This window comes from Micromesistius poutassou, assembly GCF_964030765.1.
Source record: "Micromesistius poutassou genome assembly, chromosome: 14".
Classification (NCBI taxonomy): domain Eukaryota; kingdom Metazoa; phylum Chordata; class Actinopteri; order Gadiformes; family Gadidae; genus Micromesistius; species Micromesistius poutassou.
In genome coordinates this window covers 10218548-10241490 of record NC_140284.1, presented here as the reverse complement: position 1 = coordinate 10241490, position 22943 = coordinate 10218548, and the positions used below count along the sequence as shown (strand labels likewise).

Here is a 22943-nt window from a genome sequence, read left to right as displayed (position 1 = left end):
ACATTCATGTGAATTTGGAGCAACAGTGACAAAGAACCAAACTCAGGATCTCACCCAAAGTCCGGAAACCGTCTTTTTGGTTTGGCTGCCGCAGAGCTCTCGTTCAAATCTTCTGGTACACAAGAATAACACAATCACTGATTAGTCATCACTGAATAGTTGATGATTGACTCAACTCAATACTATTGCGTTAACTTTCTTTTTTAACCAGAAACCTCTACATTATCTTAGTGGAAACGCATTACCGGTACCGTCCTGTAGCGGGTGCTAAAGTGCATTGACCTAAAGTCAACTTGCATCCACTGCACTGCACTGCTCGATGTTCATTTAAAATACAAACATTGAACTGCAGAACCGAGCCCCAATGTTAAACATCACAAAAGATAAATAAGAAACCGCTATATCGTATCACAATATTTGCAGAAACGCAATACATATGGTATCTATAACGTGTACGTTGTAATAACGTATTGGAGGTTCCTGTCGAATCCCAACAAAGTCGGTGGTCAACCTCAGGCCCAGACCTGCCGGCCTCCTCTCACCTTTGACCTCCTTTCCCTTGCCTTTGGACTCCCGCTTTTTCACGTTGCGCGGGAACCCGGAGGGGGAGTGTGGCGAGGGGGGCGACAGAGAGGGACTCCCCCCGCTCTCCATGCTGTCCCTGTGGGAGGGGCTACTGGAGAGCTCTGCCTTGTTCCGGTCCCCTGGCTCCTCCCTCTGCCCGTTGCCGGGGTGACCCACGGGCACAGGCAGCGACAGGCTCTCCTGTATGGACCTCCTCCTCCTGGGGGGCTCCTCCTCCTCCTCCTCCTCCTCCCCCCCCTCCTCCTCCTCCTCCTGCTCCTCATCCTCCTCGCTGTCCTGTAGGAAAATGCGATGTCATTTCATAGACACGGTACAAACAGTTCCAGGCGGTTGTTAATGTAATCCTCATTGGAGGAGGAGGAGGCTCTGCAGAGTGGAAAAAACCCAGCAGCTGAGGCTCCACGTGTGGAACGGAAAGCCGGGGAGCAATCCAGGAAAACTCCACTGAAAATGTGACACGACTCAAAGAGAAGCAGAAACTGAAGAAGAAGAAAGTGGAGGCGGTGGGTGGACTGACCGGCGAGTGGCGTGATGTCACGGCCAGGCTCTCCTTCAGCTTGCAACGCGACGGCGGCTGCCGCTTGGCCTTCTGGGCCAGCAGGCCGCGGGCGCGGTGCGCGCTGGTGTCCAGCCGCTCCGTCTCGGGGACCATCTCGGTCCAGTCCGTCCCTGTCAGAATGCGCACACGCGCACACACACACACACACACACACACACACACACACACACACACACACACACACACACACACACACACACACACACACACACACACACACACACACACACACACACACACACACACACACACTGAGTGGAGACCTTCCCTTCATGGGGGTGGGACAGGGGAATATGTAATATGTGGTGAAATAATGCAGTCTGGGGGTCTAAATGATAAATGGACTGCATTTATACCGCGCTTTTCTAACTAGTGGCCACTGAAAGCGCTTTACAATACTGCCTCACATTCACCCATTCGTGCACATTGCACACATTCACACACCGACGGCTATGTCCACCATGCAAGGCGACAGCCAGCTCGTCGGGAGCAGTTAGGGTGAGGTGTCTTGATCAGGGAAAAATCGACACTCAGTTAGGAGGAGCCGGGGATCGAACTAGCAACCTTCCGGTTACCAGCCGACCCGCTCTACCTCCTGAGCCACATGCCGCCAGCCTAGACCTAGGGGGCTTTGTGTTTTACGGACGTTGAAGTGGTCCAATGACGTGACTATGTGTACTGCTGCACAAATTCGAATTTGTCCCGATGAGGATGAGGATGGAGATATGTGTGGACAACGATCCACACATATCTGCAAAGGAAACACGACGTTCAGGGGGCCGGTGCCTCTCTGAAGGTGCGGCCAGCTACCTAGCGAGTCGACAGATTGCGAACTGGTGGCGGTGCCTTGGCTGCAGAGCCCGGCCTCTCCTGCCAGGTCGGCGCTCAGCTGGGCCTCCGCGGGGTCCGCCGGCTTCCCTCTGGCCTCCAGCGCCGCTAGCTGTGGAACCGAGCAGAACCGAACCACCCCCGACTCTCATTTTAGGGTCCTCATTCTCATTTACATTTAGGGCGTTTAGCAGACGCTTTTATCCACTTACAATAAGTACATGTGTCAGAAGAAAGAGAAACAATATATCACTTTCAGTACAGTACAACATACAATAAGTGCGTAAGAGGGGTGTGAGGGGGTTTCGATTAGTTGAGGTTCTTTATCGTACCCTCTCCTGAAGGCTCTCCATCTGCTCTCTGTACCACGCTTCCTTCTCTTCCAGAGCCTTCTTCATCTCTTCCTCCTTCTTCACAAAGTCGATCTCCCTGGAAGAGGACACAAAGGGGGAATGCGGTTCACATCGTGGCCCTTGGCTGCTCTTCCACAAGACAAATGAGTTGCAGAACGTCTCCGTTGAGGGGTTAGGTTAATTGGTCTCCAGGGACGTGCTGTAAATGAGCTTGACCAAGGTCAAGTGTTTTGACCCGCTAAGAACGCTACTTGAAGTACAGCTCTTGACCCATTTCCCCCTGACCACCATCACTGCTCCCCACATATAATGTAAATATTATTATGTAAGTTCAAGCGACGTTAGTGCGAGAACAGCACAGTTAAAACAACACAAGTACGAGACAACAGCACAGTTAAAACAACGTGAGTAAAGCTGACATTCCAAAATGTAGTCCCAGTTCTATTGGAACAAGTCCAATCCTATGTGCGTCGTGATTAAACAAATAAAGGTTTCCGTCATGCCGGCCCTCGATGTGTCACCTGAAACACTTCCCGTCTCCATCTGTGGGAAGGGTGTGACTCACTCCACGAAAGTCAAAGTGAAAGCAAAAGCCTGTGATGACCACACCACTGCCGTCTCAATCACAACACGACCACTCACTTCTGCTGGTAGTCCTTGAGCAGCTTCTTGGCTTTGTTGTACTTCTTGTCAAGGGCGTCGTGCTGGCTCTGGCTGTCGGCCAGGTGCTCGTTGACCGTCTTGCACAGACCCTGGGCCTCCAGCCAGTAGCCCTCCAGCTGCAGGATCTTCTCATTGTTCTGCTCGATCTTCTGCACCAGCGCCGCCTCTCGCTCGCTCCACAGTGATCGGTCCTCCTCGGACTCGCTTAGCTAAATTGGTGGATGGTAAGAAACGGCTTGCTGTTAGGAGTTGATCGATCACTCACTCACATCCCTCACTCACTCACTCCGATCTCTCACTCTCTCCAATCTCTCACTCACTCACTCCGATCTCTCTCTCACTCAATCACTCCAATCTCTCACTCACTCACTCACTCCCATCTCTCACTCACGCACATCTCTCACTCACGCACATCTCTCACTCACACACACACACCAGTCATTGATGATCATGCTTAGAGAACTTATTTTATATCATACCTGCTCTTTTAGTTGGTTTACTTCAGTCATGACCATGCCATGTTTAAGTTGGAGCTGATGTAGAAGGTGGGGACAGAAATATCAATCATTAACACACAACCCAATCAAACAATCTGTGGCTAGCTCCCCCCCCCTCCCAAGAGTAAATGATTGATAAAACAATGGCTACGAATCAAAACACAACGGAAGCATTGAAGTCATACCTCCTTGAACCTGAAGGCCATCTGAGAGGAATCCATGTTGCCGGGCAGGAATGACGCCTCGCTGTCAGGAAGCTCCAGCAACTCCGCGTTCCTCCCCACGCAGAAGCTGGAGCCCAGGATCTCCTCCTCCTCCTCCTCCTCCTCCTCCTCTACGGGCTCTTCCTCCTCGTAGTGCTCCTCCTGGAACCATGATGACATCACCCCCCGTTAGGGAACGGCTCCCTCGCCACACCCCTCGCCAGGCTCAGCGTGAGTCAACAACGCTCTCCCCGCAGGATAAAGTTCACATGTGGTCGGCACTCCGCTGATCATATGCACACATGATAAGAGGATTGGCCAGCAGGGAGCCCCAGCAGGCCGGGGATACTGGTCCATGGATTTGGACGGATGCTCTCTTGACCCCAATCATTGGCCATAATCACCCCATACATTCTGTCCACTTTTGGAAGCCTGTTAGCCAATTGTTAACTACCCATGGCTCAACATATTTTGTAATTTGCTCATACTGAATTGTTCCATCAAGCTCTCCCTGCTCACAGTGGAACATTAACAAAGGCTTGTTCTTGAGGTTTTGCTTTTTAAGCCAGAAAATGTCACCGTCTCCGTCAGTGAGGCTGTGGTCAAACCCACACCCACCACCAGTGTTTAGACTGACTGCCTGGCCTACAACAAACTGCTTCAGTTCCTGGATGGACAGCCATGGGATTCAATGAGAAAGCTAGTTAAGGGCCTATGAGCCCAGGGGCCTAGGTTCACAGAGGCCTAGGTGCCTGGGGGCCTGGGAGCCCGGGGGCCCAGGGGCCCGACCTGTGGACTCACCTCCTCTGTGGACTGCTCATATGTGTCCTCCAGGTGCTGCTGGTGCAGCTGATGCTTCTCCTGCTCCAGGGTCTCACTGATCAGGCGGGCCACCTCGCTCTGCGTTCCCGCCTTCTCCCGGCCTATCAAGAACCTGGTGTGTAGGGACGCGTTGCGTTAGTGAAGGCCGTGTTCCAATGAAGACGCGGCAGGGACGACGAGAGGTCTGCAGCTCGCTTTGCCAGCCAGCAGTGACCATATGAAAGAGCCTGCCCGGTGCACTGTGCCACTGTGTTGGTTTCATTTGCCTACGGTCAATCATTCACATGGGCCACGATTAGTCAGCCCGACCTCCGTCTCAGTTAAGTAACAAACGGGCCATTCACTCTCAGGATGTGGTGTAATATTAAATATTATTATTATTATTAATGTATCACGTATCACTATAACTATGCATCTCTAAATTGGTAAGCAGAACTGTGGGATACTTCGGTCCAATCTGAATCTTATCTAATCTTGTGCTGTGTAATCATTGGTGGTGTCCTGCCATAGACTGGAAAGAATGTGTACACCCATTGAATTACACGCGACTGGAATGAAGCTGTAGATTTCCTGCTACGGGAGCCATAATTGCTTGAGCGCAGCAGTGGAAACAAACCATATTTGGCACATTGAGGGCGTGAATTGAATTACTGCTTCACAATATTCCAAATGGCCGAAACTCAACGACAACAACTCAGGATTTCAGAGCGAGACCTAGGATGGTGGCAGTTAGTTTTTTACCATCCAACCACCACAGAGGGACTACATTTTAGTCTCTTCCACAATGGCTTCACAAACAGGTCCAAAAGATCAATGTGGGTTGTGAACAAGAGAGAGACAGGTATAGACTATGATCTCACCCCACGGTGCCTTGTGTGTTCTTGAGGACCGTGGCCGCAAAGAGCTGAGTGACCCCCACCAGACTGGTCCCGTCCACCTCCACTATCTGGTCATTCACTTGGATCCTGGAGAGAGGCAGGAAAGAGAGATGTTTCAAAACAACGTAATTGTAATACGGGAGGCATCAGCCAGCTGGGAAACACCACAGAGGATGCCTCTCCCTGGGAAACCAACAGTCTGACTGTTGTCTTTTGCTGCTTCAGAAGGTTTAAAAATACAGTTGCTTGTTTTGAAGGCTGTCTCTCTCGGAGCCCGGGGAGAGATAAGCCAAAAGCCCTGCATACATACAAACCGTGGTTATGCATCGCATCTGCTGCCATTGAAGAATGTGGTTTCAGCAGGGAATACAATCATTCTAAACAGCAGTAGTGCGATGTGCGTTAGTTGTGGTAGTGGCTCACCTCCCGTCCCGTTCAGCCGCTCCCTGCTCTGTGATGGTCTTCACAAAGATGCCCAGCTTCTCCAGCCCCTGGTCAGCTCCGACACCCATTCCTATGATGCTGATGCCAAGCCCGTTTTCTCCTGAGAAAGAGGGTGGAACCACAGAGAACCATTTACATTTAGGGCGTTTATCAGATGCTTTTATCCCAAGCAACTTACAACTATTCATACACATTCACACACCAATAGCAGTGTCAGCCATGCAAGGCGACAGCCAGCTCGTCGGCAGCAGAGTGAGGGTGAGGAGCCTTGCTCAGGGACACTTCGACACTGAGCTAGGAGGAGCCGGGGATCGAACTAGCAACCTTCTGGCTACAAGTCAACCCGCTCTACCTCCTGAGCTAAGCCGACCCCAGAACCGGGTCAACCTGCACCAACAAAGGAATCACCCAATGACCGACAAGCTTGTATTGAGTTATTTGAAAATAACTCCTGTACATGGAAACAAATGTTAAAGCAAAACCTTAGACCCTCGTTGCCTATGGCTATGAAAGGTCATGACATTGTTGGAATGGATGCCTTGCACTACGGTGGCATCTCGGCAGACGTACCCTTCTCGATCTCCACAGGGAAGACGTCCATCTTCTCCACCCTCTTCTCCAGCTCGTACTCGGCCGAGGCGGCCACCGGGTCCACGTCATCGTTACGCCGGTCGTAATCCTCGTTGGAGTAAGTGTTGAAGATCTGCCGACGAAGAATTGAAAGTGCATGCATTGAAATCGGTTTCCATTCACATTTACATTCAGGGCATTTAGCAGACGCTTTTATCCAAAGCAACACTTTTAATCCAAACAACCATTCACACACCAACGGCAGTGTCCACCATGCAAGGCGACAGCCAGTTCGTCGGGAGCAGTTAGGGTGCGGTGCCTTGCTCAGGGACACCTCGACACTCCGCTAGGAGGAGCCGTGGACCGAACTAGCAACCTTCTGGTTGCAAGTCAAGTCAACCCGCTCCACCACACCTCCTGAGCTAAGCCCACTCTGTTTCATGCATGCGATGCATACAAGTGTTTTTAATTATAAAGGCGATCATCATTAAATTGTTCCATGCCTTGCTCGGGTCCCAAGGAAGAAATGGAGTAGTAATAGAGATGGAAGGACACATTCCTTAGTGTTGGGTAGTATCACTATGGAGGAATGCAAAGTGGACCACATGGTTCAGCAGTAGTCGCTGAACAGACAACTATCGAATGAAAATCTGATCTGTTATCTGTACCTCCAAGTCTCAAGAGTTCACTGAACTGCAGCATTTCTCTCCTCTCCATGGTTCCCTGATCGTTAGGAATCTGATGCCTTTCAAGATGCTTTACTCTTCTCTGGTACTCCTTCAGAAAACCACCAGCAGACCATTCATCTCTTTCATCACTACTTCGACCCACATCAATGATCTAAGCCGTGTACTTTTGATTCCAAGGTTAAGATTTGTGCTCCGCTTTTGACACCAAAAACGAAACAAAATGCTGTACAGGTGTTGGAGCCGAGGAATGTCAAAACATGAACGTGAAATGCAGCGTTTAATGGGGTGCCTCCAAAGCAGTGCGCTGAGAGGCTGACAGGCCAGGCCTGAGCACTGGAGGAAATCCACAGACCCCATCCTCCTGGATGGCCTTTGACTACAACATCTCACCTCACAGCAGGCAGAAGAAGTAGGCCAACAGCTGGCCAGAGCAACACAGGGCCTGCAGGCTCTGAAATGACGGGTGTGAATCATCGTGGATCACCAAGGAGAAGAAAAGTCTCCAAATAAATAAATAACCATGTCTGCGTATGTTTGCAGACGCATTCTTTCGGAGTGTGTGAAATTGTGAAGCAGGGTCGTAGGGATGTCATATCTTTTCAAAACTCTTTCATGCAACTCAGTCAGTATTATTCGAACCCAGGTCAGCGGTTCTGCTGCCCAGCACCACCATTCTCTTCAAGGACGGCACGCCCGCCTGAGGTTTCCGCAATCATTTTTTTAAATGAAAATAATAAAAGATCTTGAACGATTATTTCATGGACTGCCACCATCAACACTCCCTGAGAGACGGAGACAGTCCAGAACTGAAATGGACTCTAGTCTGTGAACGATCAACGCTGGTTAATGCAGGTTAATGCAGAGCTGTCTCCTGGCATAACAAAGACAGAAAGTATACATTCTTTCTCTCTCTTCATGAAGAGAGAATGACCTCATTGAGGTAGACAAAGTATTTCCATACATGGATAATATTCTGCTGCATGGTTCGCTGTGGATATTCAAGACTACACCCTGTGGTTTCCCTGTTATTCCTGACTCTTTTGTTTTGACCTCATCTACGATTTAGCAAGTTCCCAAAATCAATTTTGAACCAAAACCTGCAAAGCCTCATGTATCAACTTTCAGCATTTCTACCACTTTTGCCTTATTTATCACTGCTAGCGACCCAACCAAAACATTCCATGGAACCTATAAGAAAGATAAATGTTAAATAACAGCAGGGCCGATACCACCACAACAAACCCAGCTCTGACTATCATTGTGGACAGACTTCATTAAAGCGGCGAAAATATGAAACTCGTGGCCGTGGTCAATCATCAACCTCTGATTTTATGAGTGAATCCTGCCATTATTAAAGGGTGCGCCGGCTGCCAGGGCGGACCGGGTCAGTGTGTTATTACATCCGAATGACAAGCTCTGCAGCGGAGGGCCTCATGTGTACAGTAGCGTCAGTGTTCCCGTGGTGAGACTCTCGCAGCTTGCCGTGCAAGGGCTGGGCTTTCGGATCAATGGCGCTGTGTCTTCTTCACTGACGGATCTCTCTTTTAGAAGAGTCACTGCACCAGAAAGTGACCACTCCTACACTGTAGTCCTGTGTTGCACCTGCAGGATTATGTCATGTCTCACATGAGTGGGAAGACATTTTAAGATGTTCATCTGTTTTGTCTTTTTTGTTTCAAAATAGTTTGGCTTGATTTTGTTTGTTGCCTCCAAGCTGGGGCTGGCAACACTGGAATAATAGGGTTGGGTATCGTTTGAAATATTTCGATTCCGGTTCTATTTCGATTCCTGTAAACCGATGCCGGTTCCTAAACGGTTCCGAAATCGATACTTTTATATTTTTTTTTATAGAAATGCCACGCCAACACTGATTCTTTGAAAAGGTAACTATTTGCGTTACTGTAAAAAAAAAAAATGAATTTGAAGTAGTGCTCAGTGTTTCCCACAGACCAGGAAGGAATGTGTGGCGGATTTGTTATGGGGGGGGGGGGGCGAGGCGCGGCTACCGGCTGGCGGAGTTGTTGACGGGGGGGGGGGATCAAATGCGCGGATCATTTTCTTTCTCGCGTCTCGTTTTTCGCCCGTGCCTAAAACCGCCACTGCTTATAATGCTTACGTTATAACCGCGGGTGGAATTGTTGACAGGTGGGGGGGCGATTACGGGCTGGCGGAGTTACATTTAAAAATTCAAGTAAAAATAAATAAGAAAAGCGGAATCAATTTGTGGCGCTCGTTGTTCAATCAGTGGCGCAGCGCCACACATTGGCCTATGTGTGTGAAACACTGAGTGCTTATATCTCCACCTTGACAATGCCAACTTTTCATCGGATTGCTCCGGACTCGCCGTCTCTGGCTCTGCTGCTTCTTCGAATCTGTTTGGTGTGTGTGTGGTGCGCTACTGCGCGTGGCCTGGCTTGTGTGTAAAAACACTGGCCCCGATTGGCTACCATGAAACATGACTCTGCCTTAGCCAATCATAATCGCTTATCTCGTTGTTAACCCACCCGGTCTCCTAGCAGTTTGTGTGTGGAGTAGTGGTGGATTTAAAGCCCATGTTGCAGGTTAACCGGAAGTTTCGATTAATGGGTACATAAAGCACTCAAGATATGTATATAAAGTTAGAAATGTCTCCAAAATGGTGTTAAAGTCCAGTTTTTGTAGTTTTTGGTTAGTAACGGTTATTTTTTTACGCGCTCGGCGATGACGTCACATGAGGTAGTCGTGGTGGAAGGTAGCCTCAGCCTTGAAGCTGCTACTAGAGCACTATGCCGTCTAACTGGGATGAGGAAGAGGCTCAATGGGAAGAGGTGGCAAGACCCACAGTTAACATTTATGATATTTCGAACCGGTTAGACGTGAGAGGGCGAATGAGGAAATACCGAGAGCCGATGGCCGTCAAAGACAAATAAATGCATGGTCAGAGGAGAATGACTGGAGAGTTGGTGAAGTGTCCTGGTGAGCTATTTAGAAACGCAGCAAGGAGCGCTGGAGCTAGTAGTCTATGAACAGCAGTGCATACAATAACAACTTTTTTTTTTTTACTGTCAGTGAATAGCATCGAGTGAAAGTCAACGTTTTCTTTATATCTAGTGACAGTGATTATGTCGTTGGCTTTATTTCTAAGCTTTTACCTCTTTCTCCGGTGAAAATGTTGTTTGCAAACGTAACCGAAGCCAAGTAGGCTGGTCATGTCTTCAGTGTGATTATTTTTGATAGTGCTAACTAGTTTTCCTCGTGATTGATTGTCATTGACACCGTCAGGGTACCGCTTACCGGGACAGGGAGAGAGTAGTAAGCGTGTCTTTGTCGCTGTGTTTGGCAGGTGTCTGTGTGGGCGGTGTCGTCCCATGGAAACTGTGGTGGAGAGATTGTGTTGTAGGGAGGTGAGCGCGTTTTGGTCGCTGGTCGAGGAGCTTACCCCGATGTAAGATGCAGATGTAACGTGCCTAACTGAGCATCCTGGATTTGAGGCATATGCTGCCTGAATCCGTTTGTGCTAAAGATAGCATCAGTGTTTCCCACACATAGGCCAATGTGTGGCGCTGCGCCACAGATTGAACAACGAGCGCCACAAATTGAATACGCTTTTCTTATTATTTTTACTTGAACGCGATTTTTAAATGTAACTCCGCCAGCCCGTAATCGCGCCCCCGAAATGCTGCCAGTACGACAAGTTCCCATTCCGACAGCCCTGTGCGCGTATGCAAATTAGCCATGTGCGCCAAAAAGAAGAAGGGCCCTATCTTGCGCCCGGCGCAATTGACTTTCTACACCGACGCATGTGTCGTTGCTAGTTTGCACCCGGCGCAAAGCTGATCTTCCCCCGCAGCAACCAGGCACCGCTACACTTGCATGTTAAATATTATGATGTCAAAGATTATTCATACGTGTGAAACTGCATAGAAATAGCGTGTGGATTGTGGAAACATTTTTTTTCCATAGGGCTGCATGAATGAACATGAATGAAGTATAGTAGGCTATGCCATGCGTTAAAATAATAATAATACATTCGAGCAAAGTATATTCCAGGCTTCCAAAACAAAATCTAGTTTTAGAGTAAATGATTGGTTAAATTATTTGGGAAAGAACAGCTCATACAACGGTAAGTTGTACTTTTAAATCAATGCATCTGCAAACACCATACAGCGAACATATGTTCTTGACCCAGACATCGTGTACAAGCCCATTACTTAGGATTGAAGAGTATTTGATCGTGAGAAAACTGTTTTACCGCGAGTGAGTATTTAATAGAATGAATGCGGGTGATGCTTGGTGCGCGCCCATCTGTCTAAACACACGCAAATTAAACACATAAGTGTATGAGAAGGAAATCGAGTCAGTCGACCTGCGATAAGCAGCTGATTCTGAACGGACTCGTCTTCGAGATGGACGTGTTCTAACGCATTTTTAATCAATGAAATGTTAACACAACAGTATATATCTGACCATTTAATTTTCGAAATTTTAGGTGAAGCCGAGCTTCCCTTGCAGTCGAGAAGTCGCCACTACGAAAGAATGCAATGTATCCAACTAGCGGGATCTAAACAAACTAAGCTCCAGTGAATTACTACAATGCAGAAGTAGTGGAGAATGGCGAAACACAGCAACTCTAGCCTACTCTCAACCAAAATAAAACTAATCGCCGCCCGGTGCAGCAGTGTGAACTGCCCCGTTTTTAGAACGTCTCAGCCCGTCTCGTCGCAAGGAGTTGCGAGTTGCAAGCAGTTGCGTCGCAAGTTGCTAGCAGCAGTTGCAAGCAGTTGCTACCTGGTCTGTGGGAAACACAGTAGCATACTTATATTTCAGGCAGGATCATGGTCCCCTTCAAGCCAGCAGGCACGAGTATGTTCATTAGGCATGGGCGATTCGCGAACGATTCGGTCAGAACGAAAGAATCCCGAAGGTGAACGACGAGAACTGATTCCCAAAAAGAAGAGAACTGATTCCTTTTTTTTTTTTTTTTTTTTACATAAAATAAAAATATGGTCACGTAAATAAAAGATACAAACGAACAGAGCTTCGTCTCCCCTCGACTTCATATTGATTGAGTCTAAAACGTTCTCAAACCACACGTCATGTTATGTTGTTATTCTATCTATCTATCTATCTATATATATATCTAGGCTATCTCTATCTATATATTTACTTATATAATCTGACACTGTCACTCTCTCACTAGCTGCTACTCGTCTCTCTCAAAGATATCAAGGCGGGTTTTCGGCTGTCGTCCCAAAGCGGAGTACCTCATGTGACGTCATGCAATGCATTGTGGGAGAAATAAGAATCATCGCTAACCTGTTAGCAAACCGCTAACATATCACCTACTTTTCCTTATTATATTTCTTTTTTGTGATACCCTACAACATCAAATACAATGGATAATTGTTTAAATGTTTATTACCAACTAGAAAACTGCCAGAAAAAAAAAAAAACCTGCACATTGGCCTTTAATGATTCGTTTGAATGAATCAGTTTGCGTCGGTCAGTTCGCCAAGAAGAGTCGTTCATTCGTTCGCTCGCATTTCCGGTAGCGGTGAATCATGATTCTTAGTCACTCGGTCAGACTCGGCTCCTCCCTCGTTCTCGTTCAAACGAATCGCGAATGCACAGTTCTCAGCCGAGTCGGTCAGACTCAGCTCCTCCCTCATTCTCATTCTCAAACGAATCACGAATGCACAATGGTGCAAACGGTCAACAATCAACACAACATTAACTAAGTTCCTTTTAGCTGAGGAGTGCTTCATGTTCGGAATCGGAATGTTGTTGCCCGGCTGACTCTCGTGACTTCTCAGTCCTCGAGTCTTCACCGCTAAACACAGTCAGTGAACGAACGGCGACTCGCGACTCAGCGCGACTCAGCGACTAGTGGGTGGAGCTGGGAGTCGAGTCTCGGAGAACGAACGAGACGAACGAGGACGAACGAGAGCGGTGAATCAGGTCGGTTCGTTCGTTTTAAAGAGTTGTTCGTTCGAACTGATTCGTTTGCGAACGAGCCACCACTAGTGTGGAGCCAGGGGTGCTTTCGGATTACAGTTTATTCAATCAATTCATAGTAGCGCACCCCACTTAACGTTCAGTAATGATAACGGCGTTATCATTACTATGAACAGTAATTAGTTTGATTACCCCTTTACTGAAAAAAAAAAATTTAAAAAAAAATAAATAAAAATTATTTTAAACGGCGTTATTCCAAACACTAAGTGTTTCATCAAATTGGAGGTATTTCCCCCCTTATACAAAATAGTTCTATTGCACATGCATGTGCTGTTTATTTTTTGTTTTAGTAAACTAAAGCCATATTTTAGAGTGTTTTACTTTGGACATGATGGCTGCAGCTGGGCAGCCATGATGTCCAGCCATCATGTGCATTTTCTCCGACCACAAGAGGGCGAGAGGATTGTTGCGGCACCGAAACGAGGCACCGAAAGAAATGTAGTCATTCGGTCCGGGTAGAACCGACCATGTTGTTCTCGGTACCCAACCCTAGTGGTTAACGACCCGATGAGCGTGCACCAGTGTTGAGGATTGGATGAAGAACAGAGATGGACCCCTGGTGGTCTAATGATGGAAGGAGGGCCCCGGCTGTGACCCCAATGTGAACCCTTTGGGTGGGATAGTGTAAACAGGGGGCGATGGGAGAGGTTTAAACATCCGCGCTGACAGATGTTGTGTTCGCAGCGAGGTGGCGAGCATGGGGTGCGGGGGTTGTAGGATTAGAAAGGTCAACTTTAGACCCTTTGCAGTGAGTGGGTATGATGTAATAATCATTGAAAAGGTGGAGGGGGGATATAGGATTAGAAAGTTTAACTTTAGACTCTTTGCTGTGGGTGGATATGATGTAATCACAAAGGGGGGGGGCGATAGAATTATAAAGGTTAACTTTAGACCCTTTGCAGTGAGTGGGTATGATGTAATAATCATTGAAAAGGTGGAGGGGGGGCGATAGAATTATAAAGGTTAACTTTAGACCCTTTGCAGTGAGTGGGTATGATGTAATGTTTGTAAGAGGGGGGGGTGTAGGATTAGAAAGGTTAACTTTAGACCCTTTGCAGTGAGTGGATATGATGTAATGATTGTAGACTTCCTGACGGTCTTTACATGCCAGGGGTGGTCTGTTGCCACCCCTGGCAGTCTGTCTCATGTATGCAGACCGTGGTCGAAATCCATGATAGGGCATAAAGAGAACGGCGTCCTGTAAATAAGGTCAGCAAGGTCTGGTGAGTGGGAGAATCCAGTCATTTGTTTCCAGACAAAAGCATGCATGAATATCGGGGAGACTTTCGTCTTTTGACCTGGTCTCCACAGGAGATCGCAAAGACAAAAGACATTAAGGAGAAAATTATCACAGTAACGACTGCTGCTCTGTGGTGAAAGGCAGGAATGCTTTTCACAGATTCCCCTTGCCTCAATCAACCCAACCGATTCCTCCCCCTTTCCTCCGTAACAACAGCTTCCAAACATAAGAACATAGAACCACCGCACTGTTTGCTCTGGATCAGATAGGCCACACTTACAATGAAAGATCACAGCTCTGACTTCCAAAGGTAAAGCCAAGGGCTTCCTGCATAGCTGAACACTCTCGATTGGCAAACAACCAACCCACTACCTAAACCCCTCTACTTGCATTATCATAACATGATGAGGCCTGATAAAGTGTTGACTCCAATGTCAACATGGAGGGGATTCACTTTCCCGTGGCCATGGACTATTCTGAACAATGTCAGTATCATGTAAACAGTCCTTTTGACAAGACAAGCCCATTTTCCTACATGTATACCTCGGCACAAAGTGAATTTCAGTGAGCAGAGGGCTCACTGTGGTTGTTTTCTGTGTGCGTCTCATGCATTTGTAAAAACCTCCAATGGTATCATCTTTGATCCCATGACCAGCTTTCATCTGCCATCTGCCACATTAGTCATGTGCGCACACACACACACACACACACACACACACACACACACACACACACACACACACACACACACACACACACACACACACACACACACACACACACACACACACACACACACACACACACACACACACCCAAGAAGACCCAATCCCTGTTTTCTGCAAGCCTCCCAGAAACACCAGTGTGGGAACTGAGTCAGCAGCAGCAGCAGCAAGCTGAGCCAGTGGAGGCCCCTGGCTGCAGACCAAGGCCTGGGAGACCACCGCTCCATGACAGAGCTCATCATGCACGGTGCCCCATAGTGGTCAGCTCAAGGGATTGGAATCCTCCACCATCGCACCGCTCCAAACCCAACCGCTCCTCGTTTCTCTTGTAGTACAGAGCATGTACTTTACACTGACTGGACCATGTAGTTCTAGTTATATTTACATTTAGTGCATTTAGCAGAAAAATGACTCACAATAAGTACATTTGTCATAAGAAAGAGAAACGATATATCGAACATACATAGAACCAAGTGCCAAGCACTTACAATTGCTAGGTTAAGCCATTATCTGTGTACAACCAAGATAGCTAGGATTAGACGCTACACAATGCCACGTAGAAATTTTAAGTGCCAGGATGTACATCATACAATAATTTTAGTTTATAGGGGGAAACAAACGTCCCTTTCCAACCCTGTCACGCACAAGGCCTATATCGAACACAGGACAGATCAGTGGAGGAAACCTAGAAGAAAACCTTTTGTGTGGCGTTTACCGGTGTGAACTTGAGAGAAAGGAGTGGAATTCGGTCGTGTAATCGGAAACCCAATAAGGGGCGAATGCAGACAGGTTTGGCAAGTTGTGTGTTTGCCAGGCGACCTAGAAAGCCTTTGTTGTTTCCGCGCCAACAAGCCAATGAACAAAGAACGATCCCGGGACCGAGAAGAGCAAAGCAACCCCGTCCACCGAAGAACGAAGCGGGTCCATCATCGCAGTCAGCCCCACCCCCCTGAAACAAAACCCTCCCTGTGCCAAGTTGTTTAGAACCCCAGCATTGAGCAGACTGAGCATTAGTATTCTATGCCAGTGATCCAGAGACACCCCCTTTCTCCCTCTTCCTCCCTCTCTCCCTCCGCCTTCCTATCTCATCCAGGTGTCTGGAGGGAGCCCAGATTCTGCTGGGGCCTCTCTTTGGGCTAGCTGGCTGGGGAGGGCCTGAGGGGGGACCGAGAAAGAGAGGGATCGGGGGGCAGAGAGAGGGGGGCGGGGCTTGGGCAGACGCATTCCTCTCACTGCTATAGTTTCAGCTCCGATAGGAAATGGAAAGCATAACAATCCAAGGGGAGGGCTGCACGGGCCGGCCGCAGACCTGTTTGGCAGCGGCAGAGCAAAGGCAACCAAAACCTTTTCCAACCCTGAACCAGAACCTGATGGATGCACTTCTGCTTTCCAGGATTTACAGGAAACGGGGAAAAAGTGAAGGAGGGGGAGAGAGAGAGTCAGATAGGAGACAACAGACAACAAAGGATTAGGATCCGAGATTATACAACATATTGGAGTAATGAAGTTTGTGGAGGCAGCACTTCAACCAGTGGGAACGGCATTGAAACCAAATCCCCGCCATTTAACAAGGAACCAAACAGTTTCCACTGCAAGCCGTGTGCAGCGTGCACTAATTTTCTAAACTCAAAGCGATTGTCATGGGAGCTGTAAGATTCAGGAGGATTGGAGAGCATACTTTTGCAGTAACGTCACAGAGATCATTAAATGCTTCCTTTTATCCGCTTCAGCAAGCACAAAAAAATAAGACATGCAGTCTCTCACTCGCAATAAACTCTCCCGTGGTCATTAACACATCCGGTTACGTGTCACTTGGGAAGGGGCAATGTCTGTGTTTGCCTGACTCAGACGAGTAAACGCTGGCACTTCCTGTCACAAGCCTCGTGGGGGCGGGGCACAGCAGCAGGTGTAGATCCTGTTGGATTCTGCCATTTTCTTTTTTTCCTTTTGTCACAATGAACTGGTTCAATGGAAGTAAAGTACACATGTGTCAAACCTCCACACACACACACACACACACACACACACACACACACACACACACACACACACACACACACACACACACACACACACACACACACACACACACACACACACACACACACACACACACACACACACAGTAACAGCGTTCCAGGTGAGCTCTAATTCTAGGCTTGGGTGGGACTGTGTGAGCCAAGGTGAGCGGTGAATTCCTGCAGGCACGGAATGCTGTGTGTGCACAAGACGCGTGTGGTTTACAGTGTGGACATATTTGAAGCATCACGCCACTATTTTTCTGTTTTTTCTCCTCTCCAGACCACGCCTGTAGAAAAAACCCACAATATAGTGCAGGTTTTCCTCCACAGCTATAGGGTAAAGCGCGGGCTATGCTGTAGATCAATAACAAGAGATCTTTAGACATCCTACAGTATCTATCTGGCTGTGGAAATCCTTTTGCGACGCCACCATGATAACAAGCTTAAGCATAATTATTTTATAGGCTCAAATAAAGTAGGCCTATAAAACAATCTAGGTCACTTAAAAAAAAATACCTCAAAACTTACTTAGGCACTTACTACAATCATAAATATTATAATCTCATTGAGATGAATCCTAAATCACTGATAAAGAAGATACCAGATGTGTGACCACCCCGACGTCCTAGCATGCCAGCTACCTTGGGGGAGACAGCCCTGCCATTATGCCCTGTGGTACCGGGGGGGAAACCAGTCCACCCACCCACCCAGCGTACCTCCCACTCCCACCAACTCTGTCCATCGGTCAACCCATTCCAGCCATTCAACCCCGATAAGGCTAATGCCCGTTGAGAATTGATGTCTCCTGTGGTTTACAATGAGGACTTTCTCTCCACATGATGGAACCGTTCCCATGTCCAGACTCGGGTTACTGCGGCTTCTGATCCTGCTGGAGGCCCGGGCACAAAGCACTTCCTCTTCCCCGGGACTCAAGAGAGCTGGAGCACAGCGCCGGCTCAGACTAGCAGGCTGCACAGAAATGGGCACGGCTGGACTCCTTTGTCGCCCGGGCCTGGGTTGATTCCTCCCCTATCCCGGGGAGCCCCGGACTAATGCACCTACCACCACCCCCCACCACCGCGCCATGGGTTCAAGGCTCTGGTCGTCGTTGTCACAAAGATGTTTTTCTCTCTCTGGCTCTTTCAGCTGTTGTGTATTTATATGTTAACTTGCGCTTTACAGGTTGGCCCGGCGCTTTGAAACCGGCTTGGTTAAAAGGTTTCCCCTTTTATCCTCCTCCTATCCTCCCCATCTGGAACAGAGAGTCCATGCCCCCTCTCTCGTTCTCTTTCATCAGGAACAGCTCATTAAAAAGAGCCTCAGTGCCCCTGGGAGGCCACGATGTAGGTGAACCCGCGCTGTCCCTGCAGGGGACTTCAGAAACTCAATGGAGTCCGTGTATCTTTAGCACTTTGCACCGATATCTGATCCTTGATTATTAATCACAGTGTATCACGTAGCGAGAATCAGCCCAAGGCCTATACTTTGACCTCCACCCCATTGAACGGAAACACAGTGTCATCGTGTTTTCCACAGCAGGAATGTTTCTTTACATTATACCTAACCCTATACCTGATCCTGGGGGAGGCATGTGGCTCAGGAGGTAGAGCGGGTTGACTGGTCACCAGAAGTTTGCTGGTTCGATCCCCAGCTAGTTTTGAGGTGTCCCTGAGCAAGACGCCTCACCCGAACTCCCCCCGAGGAGCTGGCTGTTGCCTTGCATGGTTGTCACCACCGTCGGTTTGTGAATGTGTGTGTGAATGTGAAGCAATATTGTAAAGCGCTTTGAGTGGCCACTGGTGAGAAAAGCGCTAAATAAATGCAGTCCATTTACCATCCTACATCATTACCCTTTGGTTGCCTTTGCTGATCTGTTCATGATGTACACACATGGGGAACGCAGGCCTACAGGAAGCTGTGAAGCACAGCACTGGGTGTGTATCTCTGCCCCCTCAAACTAACAGCCAGCCAACTGTTGTTGTTATTTGTGTCCCCCCCCCCCCCCCCCCCCCATCCAAGTCGGCCATCCTTGTGACCCCTGACCCAGGACCCCCTGCCAGGCCCCGTAACAGGGCGGGAGGCGGCCCCACACCCTGAGATAACAGCCTGTTTTAGGGCCTGGATCAACATGTGTTGGGGAACGGACTGCAGGGATTAGTCTTGTTTTCCACTGATGTACGAATGTTGATTAGATCTTCTGTGATAACAGGAGGCAGCACCCATCACCCTCTGGTCCCACAAGAACCCCCTTCACCCATCACAAAACCATGTTGATGGGCTGACTGTATGTTCATGTCAACAATGCCAACAAGACTATATATAGAAGAAGGGCTGATGCAGGTTGGCATCCTATTACTTAATACTTAAGCCAAGCTGGGAGCCAGTTAAAGCCATTCTGTCGTGTGTGCTCACTTGCTCACCTGGCCCTGTTTCTTTACAGCAGAGTACAGTCAAAAAGCTTTATCCTCGGCTTAAGTCATCACCCTTGTGCCATGAAAACAACATCTACAGGCCCCTAAATATGTTTCCCTCTATTGGTAATATACTGGAAGGACAGCTTCCACAGACGCTGTCTAAAAGGTCAGCTACCCTACGATTTGGGATTTGAAAAACATGACACTACAGGTGAGACGAGAGCAAAGCAGTTGTTATGACACAATCATTGTTGACGAAAGCAGTCATTAAGAACATCCCAAAGAGCACACAGGGTTGCCTAATGACTTGCTGTACCATGGTATTTTACAGTCACTGGTGCAATCTCTGTTTATCAGGAAGCCACAATTACTTCAAAGCCGCAAACAAACAAGACACCAGCCACTTACCAGTATGGGATTGGTGGAGAACTGGATTTTCCTCCGAAGTGGTGGTTCGTCCTCGTCAGACAGGCCAGGAGCCTCTTCATAGTAATCCTCATATTCCCCTTGATGTCCTTCTTCTCTGTACTCTTCCTCCTCCTCTGGATCTTCCCTGAGGACTTGGTCTACATCCCTGTCGTCATCAAACGCCGCGTTCTCGATCCCGTACACCCCAGGAGAGACCCGGCCCTCGCCCCGCTGCCCCCCCTGCTCTTCCTGTTCGCCCTCTTCCTCACCCCCCTCGTCTTCCTCCTCCACAAGTTCCTCTTCCTGTTCGCCCTCTACCTCATGCTCCTCTTCCGCCCTCTGCCTCGAAGCCTCTCCCCTCAGCTCCTCTGAAACCTTCTTCTCCTGCTCCTCTTCCGCCGACACCCTCCTGATATCTGCTTCCTCCAGTGAGGGTCGCATCTCCTTCCCCTCCTCCCTCATGGCAGTGGCGGGCCCCCCGGGGCCACGGCCGAGGTGATCAGCCGACACAGAGTGAGTGACGGCGTTGACGGTGACGAAGGCTCTCGGACTCTGCGGCGCAGTCACCTCCACAAACACGCTATCTTCATCATCGTTTCCTTCACTGTCTGACGACTCAGCCTGGACCACCACCAGCTCCGCCCGCACCACGCCCCTGGACCCGGGCAGGTGTGCGGTACCGGGGGGCTTGTCCCTGGGGGGGCTCGGTCCCGCAGGTCCCCCCCCGACCCCGCCGTCCGACCGCTTGGTTATGGGGCCTTGGGAGCTGCTGGTGGCCGACGGCGTGGAGTTCTGCTTCTGGTCTCTGGAGGGCAGGGCGGGGGTCCAGCCTTGGAGGACGTCCCCCCTAGCAGGGGATCCTCCGACGCCATCCCTGGAGGAGAGCTTGTAGCCTGACCCGGGTAGCGAGGTCTGCTCTGGGGACACGGACTTGTGCATGGACTCTGTTGTCACAGAGCTGGGTCTGCTGGCTGCGGTTGTGGACGTTAAGGTTGTTTTGAGGGTCGCCGTGACCACGGGGGACGTGACTTTGGTCACCACGTTGGCACTCGGGGATGTGCACTTGTTAGGGGTGTCGCTGACTGGCGAAGAGTGGACGTTGGTTGGTTCTTTCCCAGCGGGGGGCGCCACTACCGTGCAGGCTTTAGCGCTGGTTCTGGTGGAGTCATCACCACCGTCGTTGCTGCCCATGTAGCTGTCCAGGCGTCTGGAGATGGGTCCGGCATTCAGCGAAGCTCGGGCCGCAAGCTTCCCCTTCCCCTCCGCCTCCACCTTCTCATCGGAGTGATGTTTGCTCGCTGGCGTGGAGGTCTGCTCTGGTTTGAGGCTGCTCTCCGATACTCTCCTTGAAGCTTTTCCATCATCGGGAACGCTGCCCAGGGACACTCGGGTCACACTCCTGGTCGTGGACTTCTCGGTGGCGGGCGGGTCTTTGAGTCCTCTTTCAAATAGCTTTCTGGTGGAGGAGAACTTCTGCGCCAGTGCCACTTTGTCAATCTCCACATCTTCTCCCTTGGGTGCTTTATCTAAGTTGTGTGATGGTTCTGGGCTTGTCGCGTTGCTGTAATTTGTTTTTTGTGTGCCCACAGGAAACTGCGCTTTAGTTGGGGATATGGGAGACAGAGGAATCTCAGTTTTTAACGTTGTCTTGACTACTTCTTGAGGCTCTTGTTGGCCATCCATCTGCAGGAATATGTTCTTGATCTTGTTCACCCGATTGCCGAAAGGCCTCCCCCTCGAGTCCTCCCTCGTATCACTTGATCCATTTGCATATGACTTAGTAGCGCCATCCGACTTTGTCCCATCGAAATTGCATTTGATGGCATGGAAGTCCGATTTGTATGCGTTTCTATGGGGCGACGCGCTCCGCAGCGTCCTGTCCCCTTTACTCTCGGCTTTCAGCATTTTCCAATGTAGTTTCCAATCCAATCAGAGATGATGTGCCCGCGGTCAAAGTTAAACCGCGGATATAGTTAAAGTGATGTTGGTATTCCCCGATTTGTTGGTAAAGCTCTTTCCCTCCTTTATGCGAAACCGGGTCCGGCGGAGCCTCGTCGGAGCGTCGTCTCAACTAAAACACACACACACACACACACACACACACACACACACACACACACACACACACACACACACACACACACACACACACACACACACACACACACACACACACACACACAAAAATAAACAAACCTTAGACTTCGATTTGTCTAGTTTACCTCGTCTAATCAATGGTTAAATGCCACACGACAAACTGCACGCAAACTAACAAAAGGTCCCACACTTAAAAAGTTAGACTGGTAAGCCAATACAAATTGTTTTACACACCGAAAACAACGCACTTTAGACTACAGCCTGTGTTTGATTATGGATAACAACAGAGCAGTATAATGATCCACAGAGCCAACAGCGGAACAAAGTCAAACTTACTGGACCAGTTCAATACAGTTCTTCTTCTCATTGTCACGCATTCAAACACCGCGCACACTTCTAATAGAAATACTTCAGTATCCAAGCGCGTATCCAGGCGCACAAGTACTCACCACTGTCCAGCCTCTCACCTCCTATTGGGTTCATCGTGCTGGGCACCGAACGATTGTCCTTTTTGGCGTCCAATGTACACTACAAAAGTTGTCCCTTCTTCTTCACCGCCATCATTCCCGACTCCAATGCTTCCCTGCCTCCTCCTTGTACACTGCAGACCTGTCGCGATGCGTGCGCACTCATGGCCCGGCGCGCCCCCACGGGATCCGACATGTCGGGGACGCGCACACATTCCAGGGCTGTGTTATTGACCCCCCGCCCCCTTTTTCCGAGCATGGCCCAGGAGCGCATGAGAGGAGAGGTAAAATGGCTTGGGATTCGTGGGAAATACATTTATTTAAAGTTTTTGACGATATCAAAGCTGACTGTGTCGCTTTCTTCTACAGAAAAATTCAAAAGTCACACCCAAAATACAAAGTATTTATGTGCTTCAGAAAAATGCTTTTAACATTTTAGATATGCATTGAAAAATATGAAATTACGTGACTGAGGAGATAGGTGGT

The 22943-nt window shown here is 49.0% G+C and overlaps 1 protein-coding gene across 5 annotated transcripts in view; it reads right to left on the bottom strand.

Moving 5' to 3' along the window:
• The window catches only part of ppp1r9ala (protein phosphatase 1 regulatory subunit 9A-like A), a 28223-nt gene extending 5645 nt beyond the window's left edge, over positions 1-22578 (bottom strand). For 3 of the 5 annotated variants that reach the window (XM_084478778.1, XM_084478774.1, XM_084478777.1), the window contains exons 1-14: positions 22440-22578; positions 19894-21964; positions 6403-6535; positions 5812-5932; positions 5371-5475; positions 4490-4622; positions 3671-3850; positions 3468-3521; positions 2968-3197; positions 2305-2401; positions 1955-2084; positions 1103-1254; positions 543-861; positions 55-112 (exon numbers count right to left, since the gene is read on the bottom strand). In XM_084478778.1, coding sequence (XP_084334904.1) covers positions 55-112; positions 543-861; positions 1103-1254; positions 1955-2084; positions 2305-2401; positions 2968-3197; positions 3468-3521; positions 3671-3850; positions 4490-4622; positions 5371-5475; positions 5812-5932; positions 6403-6535; positions 19894-21798 — 3617 coding nt within the window. In that variant the 5' untranslated portion in view covers positions 21799-21964; positions 22440-22578. The remainder of the gene's footprint in view (positions 1-54; positions 113-542; positions 862-1102; positions 1255-1954; positions 2085-2304; positions 2402-2967; positions 3198-3467; positions 3522-3670; positions 3851-4489; positions 4623-5370; positions 5476-5811; positions 5933-6402; positions 6536-19893; positions 21965-22439) is intronic. The other 2 variants (XM_084478776.1, XM_084478775.1) reach the window with 2 other exon arrangements.
• Between the last annotated feature and the right edge of the window lie 365 nt (positions 22579-22943).